Source organism: Silene latifolia, chromosome 8 (genome assembly GCF_048544455.1).
Source record: "Silene latifolia isolate original U9 population chromosome 8, ASM4854445v1, whole genome shotgun sequence".
NCBI classification, from domain to species: Eukaryota; Viridiplantae; Streptophyta; class Magnoliopsida; order Caryophyllales; family Caryophyllaceae; genus Silene; species Silene latifolia.
In genome coordinates this window covers 43,285,277-43,296,270 of record NC_133533.1, presented here as the reverse complement: position 1 = coordinate 43,296,270, position 10,994 = coordinate 43,285,277, and the positions used below count along the sequence as shown (strand labels likewise).

General features: G+C 40.5%; 1 protein-coding gene across 1 annotated transcript; it reads right to left on the bottom strand.

Annotated features, from left to right (window-relative positions):
• Window positions 1-4,468: 4,468 nt before the first annotated feature.
• Window positions 4,469-8,113, bottom strand: LOC141595098 (uncharacterized). The gene is made up of 7 exons (XM_074415071.1): window positions 7,852-8,113; window positions 7,440-7,659; window positions 6,497-7,356; window positions 5,926-6,271; window positions 5,061-5,589; window positions 4,809-4,889; window positions 4,469-4,753 (listed from the first exon to the last, which is right to left on the bottom strand). The coding sequence occupies exons 1-7, from the start codon at window positions 8,111-8,113 to the stop codon at window positions 4,469-4,471; spliced, it is 2,583 nt and encodes an 860-aa protein (XP_074271172.1).
• Between the last annotated feature and the right edge of the window lie 2,881 nt (window positions 8,114-10,994).

The window sequence follows — 10,994 nt, the reverse complement described above, 5'->3', positions numbered from 1 at the left end:
GAGGATATGTAAATGAGACGGGGTGTACGACCGACCAATATGGCAGATTTCTTTCCCATCTCAAGTCAACGCGGGTGCCGGAATGGTACTTTAACTCATACTCAAACTATTCTAGTTTCGATATTAGTTAGACGATGTTAGACAATGGTTAGTAAATAAACAATAAAAAAAACGAAATAAAAAGGAGAGAAGGGAGTTTTAATGCACCCTCAACCTACATGTATCGTTGACACCGTCTTGGGTCGTAATCGATCGTAGATTTTATCTCGAGGGGCCGTCGTCGACGAAGACAATTGAAATTGAATTTTGAAATCACGAAACAAACACGTTCAAAAGGCAGACTTGAGCAGCGATTTTCAATCGCTCACCACGACTTCGTTTCTCAACGATTTTTCAAACCGAAAGATGTTTTGGAAACTAGAAAGACTGAATTTTGTAAATATGGAAACAAACCAGAAGTTTTAATAGGATTTGTGCACGAGAATCAAGGCCAAAGACCATGACAGAAACTCGAAAACAAGATTTGTGTCCCTGTTTTCGAGCGGCTGTCACAGCTTTAGTTTAGGGTTTGTTTGGATGATTGATGGTTGTTATTTGCAGTATGATGTGTAGAGAACTTAGAGGAATGAATGTATGGTGAAGGAGGGGTATTTATAAGGAGTTTCGAAGGGTAGAAGTAGGGCAACAAGCAGTCGGGCCTGTTTCGCATAGCTGCTGTCCATCAGCTAATTCGTGGGGTTTTTAGGGTTTGTATGGGGGTTTTCTTGGTGGTTAAGCTAAGGTAATATGGGTAGGATATTAGGGTATGGTGTATGGTTAATAGGCACGGGTTTGGTAGCTGTTTGGAGCGGGTTTTGGGCTCGGAATTGCGCACGCAAAACAGGGGGGGCTACTTGTGTGGCGGGCTGTTTGTGGAGTATTTGGGACGGGAATTGGATGGGTTTTGTGGTGTTCTAGGTGCTAGGTTGTTGTGGGTAATGTGGAGCACGGGTTGGTGGTGATGGGTTGCAGGTTTGTACCAAGTTTGAGTCGGTTTAGAAGGGCTTTCGATGGGCTATACAAACACGGGTAAAGGAAGGAATTGGGCTGTGTTGGGGAGTGTTTAGGACAAGATTTGGGTGTCGATATAGGGGTTTGAACTGGGGTTGAATGGGTAGAGGACTAGGTTGGTTAGTGTACTCGAGATTCGTCCCAACTCGTAAAGAAAACGGGCTTAAAAACCGAGCTAAAATCTAGCTCCAAAACGCGTGGTTGAAACGAGTTTTAAATTTTCAAATTCGATTTTTCAAATCAAATAGCACATTTAAAATGAATGATTTTTCAAATCAAATAAAAATATATTTTATTTTCAATAAAATAAATTTAAGGAAATAAATTCAAATTAAAATAATAAAATGAATTCACTTAAAAAAGCTTTAATTTAAATATCATTTAAAATACTCCGTCGACAACGCTCATTCCACATCGTAAAACGAGCCCAAATAATGACAATGACAACTAATAAATACATGCGTCCTATCATCATCGGGTGTTTGTCGGGTTTTCTATAAATTCCAATATTGACAGATATGGGTATCTACAGAACATAAAACAATTAGTTCATATCATTTTCAAAACTATTCATGTCAAGCTTACAACATCAAACCCGACATCGAATATTGTGAAAACAATGACGATTATTCAAGTCCCGTTCTTCAAATCAACACAAAAGCGGCCTAAACGGCCTTTTAAAACCAAAACGGGTTCAAACACCCGTTCTTCAAAACGTTTCACAAGCTTTTTAAATGTTTAGAAGACGTCTTCCATCGTTTACTGACCCGTGCCTAAACAGGCCGCTCTCTTTTCTATTTTCAAACTAGGGGAGACCCCTTTGCATCGCCAGCAGGCTCGCGCCTGTTATGGCTGCCTGATGCAGGGTCTGTTCCCCTCCCAGCACTTGTCTAGGACGATCCCGACTTCGGTTAACCCGAATACAGGATGGATCAGATGACAAATCTGCTCATTTTATCCCACATTTGCAAAATGCCCCACTAAGACAAATGGATCACGTTATGCACCATAAACCTAACTCGGTAAATGGATGTTTAATTTCCGTCTTGCATGCAAATCAACCATAAATCCAACTTGAGATCTTATACTTGATATTTGGATTAAATCAACCGACATAGAAAGCTCACGTGTTAGGTTCAAACTAGTGGATGCGCATTCATGCATTTACCCGTTTTATCAATTTTTGCATTTAACTAACCAAGATCGATCAGTAGAGGCCGCTACCACGGGCGGGATTGGGTGTCTGATTAAAGGGGTTCCCAATACATACCTTCACCTCTTAATCATAATCTTTGGATAGTGGACGACCTTATCGAGGGCGTACGAGAGTCATTCTAGAGATAGGATGCTAAAGAGGGACGATTCCTTATCTTTAGTACCTATGTTAAACCCTGCTTTGTGCTTTGTTTGACCGGCATATAAAGTGGATTCGAATGGGTTCCAAGCATCCCACAAATGCTTGGTGGCGACTCTGAACATCTCTTGCATCATTTCGAGACCCTTGCCGAGATGAAACCGACCGATCTAAAACAATCCGGTCGCCACAGAGTGTGGCTTTCAAAAGACCGCTATACATCCGCGGATTGGCTTGGCGTGTAGGTGGTTGTGTCCACATTTCCCTGATTATATTTTATTGGCTATTTCTAATGCTGAAAGTCTATGGTATGCTGATTTTGCGAATTATATTGTAGGTGATATTCTGCCACCTAACTTCTCCTTTCAGCAAAAGAAACGGTTTTTCTATGATGTGTAGCAATATTTCTGGGATGATCCTTACCTGTTTAAAGAGTGTGCAGATGGCCTATATCGACGATGTATACCCCAATGGGAGACTAAAGCTATTCTTGAAGCTTGTCATTTGTCCTCATATGGTGGTCACCACGGTCCTTCTAGGACCATGGCTAAGGTACTTCAATCAGGTTTTTACTGGCCATGTACGTTTAATGATGCTAGGTTGTTTGTTGCAGGCTGTGATCCTTGCCGGCAAACGGGAAATATTTGAAAGAGGCAAGAGATGCCATAAAATGGTATTTTGGGGGTCGGCATTTTTTATGTATGGGGCATCGATTATCAAGGACCATTCCCGTCTATCAAGGGCATTAGATACATACTGGTTGTAGTGGACTATGTGTCCAAATGGGTAGAGGTCATGGCTTCAGTCAACTGTGAAGCCGAAACCGTTGTCCAGCTATTCAAGAAGGTTATGTTTCCTCGCTTTAGTATCCCTAGGGTCGTCATTAGAGATAGAGGTATGCATTTTAAAGAGAAACAACTTTATGCATCAATAGGGTCTTCGTAAAGGTTGTTTCCAAGTCTCGCAAGGATTGGAGTATGAAGCTAGATGACACGTTGTGGGCCTAAGGACGGCTTTTAAGACTCTGATTTGCGAATCGCCATACTGATTGGTCTATGTGGGCATGCTTCGCAAGTCAAGTTAGGAAGAGTGATTTTGGTTACCTTTTGTCACAAAAATCACCCGGTTCTTCAATAAGTGTCTAGTGAAACCCGTGAGAGTCAATCTTGTGTCTTTTTCAGTCAAGGATTTTATATGGAGTCGAATCTTGTGTGTCGTGTCATTCTCGGGAGTATAGCGAAGTACTTCCCCTTTCCCGCCTAGAATTTGTTTCTTAGGCACCCCGTGTTGTCAATTTAGGTTGTTTAAGCTAGAGCTAGGGGATAGACACCTTAGTAAGACCCGGAGAAGACATCCCCCACTAATGACCCTCTTTGTTCGGTTTTTGAAAGTAAAACGACCGCTTAGATGAGGAAAGCGGTTTGACTTTTTGTGATGCATCTTATGTGCTATTTCGTGCTTAAATGTTTGGATGTGTCAAAATTTTCCGCAAGCCCCCACTTGCCTTGCAAGGAAGCACATACCTCGTTGTGTTTCGCTGTGAGTTGAAGGGACGAAGGAGGCCCGTTAATTGCCTTTCATCGTATATTATTAGTTTCACTAATCTTTTATATTAAGGGTCTCGGTTTAGTTTAAATGAGCTTGCTCGAGGACGAGTAATGATTTAAGTATTCGGAGATTTGATATCGTCCTAATTTAGGATAATTTAGCCCCGTCCTATTACCTTATCCCGACTCATTTTGCGTGCTTAAAAGATAAATACCTCATTTAATTATTAATTTATAATAATTAGTCGTCTTAACTAGAATTAATAATTAGTCGGATTCTTGTTTAATATTGGTATTATTACTTTATTATAATAACATGTAGGCAATGAGGGATAATGAGACGGAATTTAAGGAGCAAATGGGTTGAGACGGAAATAAGACGGGTCAAGACCAAGTCAAATAGGTGAAAATGGGATGAATTTTTTTTTTTTCGACAATTGTAAATCGATATATTAAAGAAACGATAGCGCCATTACAGATACAAACGAAAAACGTAGTAGGTTAGCCAGTAGCAAGGCTAACTGACCAGTTGCAATGTACACGAAGTAAAAGTCGAATTCCACTTAAGGAACTTCGCACATCTATTAGGACTGTCCGTTGAGAAGCCAGAACGGAAAATAGCTTTCGAGAGGTCACCCAAAAGGTGATCGATGAGGACAGATCCAAATGTGGCTGCTGCATAAGCTGGAGGAGCGCTCGTGAATAGGCAGTAAAAGAAGATGTTGCACGAACAATATAGCGGTGACAATAACCCGAGAGAGATGTGGAGAAAGAAGTTGTATAACATCTTTGAAAGAAGTGCCTGCAAATACAAAGATAGTAAGAAACAGATGACGCGGTGAGCGAGCAGTGAATACCTTCCGGTAAAGAGTTTGATCTGGGCAGAAGACCATCTTGGCGTAAGTAAGGTAGACGTATATGAGAACTGTGCAGAGCGTCTGCCAATTGAAGGAAGCGTGTAGGAGTTATAGAACAATTCTCAAAAATAATGGAGTTACGAGTGAGCCATATGGACGGTAGGATGCAGAAGAAATAAAGCAAGGAAAATCCGTTGAAGAAATTCAATGAAGGTAGGATATGTGATCAGCGAGCCATCGGATAAAAGAAACACTTGGGTTTGCAAGAGAACGTATGCCAAGCATAGAAGAGCGCCAGAGGTGCTGAATAATGTCACAGGACCGGAATAAATGCTCAGGAATTTCAGTAGCACAGCGACATAACGGGCGCAAAGTATCAAGGCGAAGTCCTCGATGAGCTAGAATCGTCTTAGTCGGCAGTATATTATTTGCAAGCCGCCATATAAAAAGAGGAAACTTGCTTGAAAAAAGGAAAAGCCAAACCAATTTCCAAGGAAAAGAGCAGTGTAATGGAGGCGGTGTCGAACGCTTAGATAAAAGATACATATATCCCGAATGTATATTGTAACTTCCATCTTCAGTATACTTCCAATAAAGGAAGTCGTCAGAGTCAAGAACAGGTTGCTCCATAGCTAAGATATCCTTAGCAGTAGATTGTTCGAAAAGATCAAACACAAGTTGTGGTTTCCAGGAGCCATCATCACAAATCAAGTCAGAGATAGCCGGAACGTTAGTAGTTTGATTTCGTCGCAAATTCGGTGATTTACCTTGTACCCATGGACTAGAAAGCAGATTAATTGAATTGCCATTGCCGACTTTTCATGCTAAAGCGTCTGTACAAGATGCAACAACGCGACATACGCCTTTTCATACATAAGAAGGTTGTGTAACTTTAGACTTCAGTCCTGGAATCGGCAGATCCTTCCCATATTTAGGCGTAAGATATTTTGCAAGCAGTCCCACTGGCTTATGGTGGAGGCGCCAAAAATTCTTCATAATATATGATTGGCCTAGAATGGTCACCGATTTAATACCAAGTCCGCCATTGTCTTTTGGAATGTGTAAATGTTGTTGAGATAACCAATGAATGGAACGGTGTGCTGAGATTTTATTTCACCAGAAAGCCGCAATTAAGGAGTCAAGTTTGCGAGAAACGGAAAGAGGTAAAGGGACAGCAGCCAGAATATGAACCAGCGAACCGAGGAAAATAGAATTGATAATGACAAATTTGCTAGCCTGAGACAGATGAAGAGATGACAACGATGAAATACGAGTAGTGAACTTGTCAAGAAATCCGTGAAAAGCAGTCGTCTTTCTCTTAGCGAGATCAACCGGGACACCCAAATAAGCACCAAAAGAAGAAGATGCCTTCATGCGAAGAATCGAAGTCATATGGGATTTGAAATCAGCAGGCGAATTAAGACTGAACTTAATGAAGGATTTATCAAGATTAATCATTTGACCTGAAGCAGCATCAAAGCTTCAAAAAATGTCACGGAGAGCCTCAAAAGAAGAAGGGGTTGCCTTGCAGCAAATAAAAGCATCATCTGTATAAAAAAGATGCGAGAGTGGAGGGGCATATCGAGATATTTTGAGGCCATGGAGTTGTTTTTGGGACTCGGCTTTGTATAGTTGACAAGAAAAAATTTCCATACACATAATGAACAGGTAACGAGACAGTGGATCACCTTGGCGTAGCCCGCAAGACGGATAAAAAGAAGGCGAAGGTTCACCATTGATCAAGATACTATAAGTAACCATGGAAATACATTCCCATATGAGATTACGCCAGGTGATGGGGAAACCAAAACGTTCCAAAATCGACATGAGAAACTGCCATGAGACCCGGTCAAAGGCTTTATGCATATATAGTTTAAGCACTGAGTAACAATTCGTGCCTTTCGTAGTTTTGTTGAGATAATGCATTATCTCGTGAGCAATAACACAGCCGTCAGACATGAGACGATCAGGAACAAAAGCTTGTTGGGAGTCCAAAATAATTGAAGGAATTACCAACTTCAGACGGTTAGCCATACATTTGGAAGCCAAGCGGTATGTGAAATTGCAGAGGCTAATAGGGCGATACTGTGAAACCAATTCCGGTTTATCAATCTTAGGTATAAGAACTATAGTAGTATTATTCCATTCCTTGAGCATTACACCGGAATTTAGAAAACGTAGAATAGCCGAGGTAACAAGGTCGCCAATTTGAGGCCAAAAGGTTTGGAAAAATTTAGGAGTAATACCGTCTGGGCCAGGTGATTTCAATGCATCCATACCACGAAGTGCACAAAGAACGTCATGTTCCGAGAACGACGCCTGTAATAAGGAGCATTCAACCGGACTAAGCATGGGTAGGTCGAGACCAGAAAGAAGTGGATGCTCAGAAACCATTAGAGGAGTTGAGATATATGTATTACCGCGGCATAACAAACCTTTGAAATAGTTGACAATCTCGCATGTAATAGAATCAGGGGATTCAAGCCATACACCATCGGCAGAGCGAAGAGCAAGGATACGATGTTTTGTCGCTCTTTGTTTCACTTTGCTAAAAATAAAACGGGTAGGAAAACCATCTAAAACCTCATATTTGATTTGGATCGTTGAACCCAGTATTGTCGTTGGGTACACAAAAGTTGAAGGCGAGATGTGCGAAGACGCAAATAAGAAGTGGCCGATTGTTCATCAATAATCTGAGCAGCAATTAAGTCCATATCAGTTTCAATATCTGACCAGTTAATCCCATGAGAAATTTGATGATTAATTACCCATTGCAGAATGGAACGTCTAACCATGGCTAGTTTACGTGATAACACGAACATCGATGAGTCAAAGAAAGGTGTTTCCCAGACTGTGAAAGATAAACACCAGTTGTCAATACGATATGGTCGCTTGCGTGGTTTTGAAACCGGAAACAGGTTAAGTATGATTGGTGCATGATCAGATACAAGAATAGGCAGATGAGATACGGAGGCCGAAGGAAAAAGATTTATCCATTCCTAATTGGCATAAGCGCGATTAAGCCTTTCCATAATAATATTACTATTGTGTTGACTATTCATCCAAGTAAACCATGGACCAAAGAAAGGGACATCCATAAGGCCGTTGTTAATCTTCCACACAGTGAAATCACGTTGTCCACGAATGAATGTTGTGCCTCCCAATTTATCAGAAAACAGTTCAACTTGATTGAAATCCCCGATTATTAGCAAAGGAGTGAGATCCAAAACCAGAGAAGTGATACGATTCCATAGATTCTGTTGATACTCAAACCGTGCTTCTCCATATATAAACATAACATACATTACATAGTTTGTACAAGGTCCCCTTGGGAAGGTTATTTTACATAATAGGTAGAGAGGTTCTAGGGAAAGGGTAGATAGTACAACCGAGTTATCCCATCGCAAAAGGAGGCCATCACTACGTCCAGTTGAGTCAAACCCGCAACAATGTGGCAAACCCAGATGAGAAGTCCTTGCTGAAGCCCATTCTATTGTACTCATTGTTTCTTGCAAAAACAAAATTGACGGATGATATTGTTGGACGCTTCTATGTATAAAAAGGAATTATAGGATCATCCGTTGTATCTAGCCCCTACAATTCCAGCAAAAGATCTTCATTGGATTACGGGTAGTTGAGTTGACAAATTATGTAATCAAACCAACATCAAACCAATCCCCTGCTTCTTTCGTCATTTTCTGATCAAATCCCATTTTCAATTCATTTTCTTTTACCAAAAATCCAAATTAATTGTTACAGAATGCGAACTCACCATAAGACCATCACCTATTCACATCATTCTCATCTTCACAATTACCTCCACCATTACCATGTTCCTTCGTCCGAAAACCCGACATGGGAACCGAGTCAACAAGCAACCATTGCTGCTGCACCGTCACCAAAACTCCATTAATCCACCATTTTTTCACTTGTTTATGCCCACGGACTACCCAGATTTGACAACAATCGAGCCGAGCAACAACTCAGACGAGTGCACCACGGTTTCCACCTTCATCACCATTTACTCCGACATCTGCATAAACCCAATTCCCACCATTAAACCACCATTGCTCCTCCTCTGTTCAAACAGTAGCAGCATCACCCAAGTCGAATTCGGAATCAACCCGAGTTCATAAGCCATCGCAACCTCCGGAGCAGCAATCACCCACCACGACTGTGCTCCTTCTCCAGCACCGTCTTGCCCACCACCGCAGCAACCCAAATGCCCCTCTGTCACGAATCACCACCAATCAACGACCGCGAACTCATACAGATGAAATTGATACGCAGTGGGTTGGGTGGAACATCGCCCGACGGATGACTTATTACCAGATGATAGATGTTGAATATTTGTATCGAGCGAAATCGATTATCGTCTGGTGAATTGTTGCTCGGCGGATACAATTTTGAGGAGATGTGGGGTTGTTTTTTGTTTGTCTCGTGTGTTTTAACGACTAACTAGTTTTAAACCCGTGCAAAAAATGCACGGGTCGTAATAACAATTTTTTGTCATTCAATACAGAAACATACTAGGTTTGGTGCCCGACTTCGCCCGGGCTACCTCTATTTACCTTTAAATTTTATTTTCAATGAAATAAACTATGTTGGAGTTGTCTAATTCAACGTTTACTATTAGTAATATATTTTCTATAACATATCTTATAATTGTAATTATAATGAAATGTAAAATTTATTTTCAAATTATGAGACACGTTCACTATCCCGCTATTAATATTATTATTTTCACGACATTTTTTTGTTAATATCATTACGTTCACTACTCTCGTGGTTACTATTGTTTCTTTTACTAATTCCTCTATTTTTTTGTTAAATTCATTATTCCCGTTAATTTTATCCGGCCTATATTTAAATAAATAAAATATTTCCTTGAGTCGATTGGTTATTTATTTGTTCATACTTTTTCTCATTGTTACCACTGTTACTTTCACTACATTCGTTGTTACATTCACTACTCCCACTGTCATTATTATAACTGTCACTACTCCCACATTAATACCGTTAATTTTATTAATCTCGTTGCTGCTACTATTACTTTTACTACATTTAATATGGAAATAGTATCATAATATATTTGGTGTATATTGAAGATAGAAAAAGATATCATGTAATTTATATTGTTTCTAGTTTTAGGGAGATTTAGTAGGAGCATATTTATGTATATATGTAATTGGTTATTCTGATGAATGCAATCAACGAAAACCTTTCATCAAAACTCTTGCCTCTCACGTTTCTCATGGTATCTTGAGCTAGGTTAATTATCAAAAATCCAAAATAAAAATTATCAAACAACAAAGAGCCATGCCAGGAGACGACGGCAAGGGCTCGAAAAACAAAATCATTCCCAACACTTCTCCTCTTTACCTTCATCAATCAGATAGTACCAGCCTTATGTTAACCCAGATCATCTTCAATGGTGACAATTATGATTTATGGGCACCAGCCGTAAAGAATGGTTTGGATGCGAAAAACAAACTGGGATTCATCGAAGGAAAGGTCAAAAAGCCAATCGTGGACAACGAAGAGGACGATATCGAGTCCGTGGCTTGGAGGCAGTGTAATGCCATGTTGAAAGCATGGTTGCGGAATGTAATTGACATCAAATTACATCCAAGTATTGCTTTTGAGCAGCCCGTTTCAGAGGTATGGGAGGAACTCAAGAGTAGATACTCTGCCGGAAACGCACCAAGGGTGCATCAATTGAAAGATGATCTAGCCGAGTGCAAGCAAGGGCGGTTACCTGTGGTTGAATATTACACAAAGTTGAAGACAATTTGGGATGAACTTGTAAATTACAGCAAGATTCCGAATTGCACTTGCGGAGCGGCAGTCGCCATTGCTAAGGATCGAGAAGAAGAGAAAGTCCATCAATTTTTGATGGGACTTGATAATAATCGATACGGACACATCCGTAGCAACTTGTTGATGGAAGACCCCATCACAACTTTACCTCGTGCATATGCGTTGGTATTACGCGAGGAAAGACACTCAAGTATAACGAAGGAGAAAGAAGAAAACTTGAATGAAGCTGCGATGGCAATTAAATCTTATGGAGCAGCGAAGGGAAAAGGGAGCTATTCGAGAAAGGATGAAGAAGACGAATCAGAATACTCACCCCCGTATTGCAGCCACTGTAACAAGTATTACCACATGGAGGAAAATTGTCAT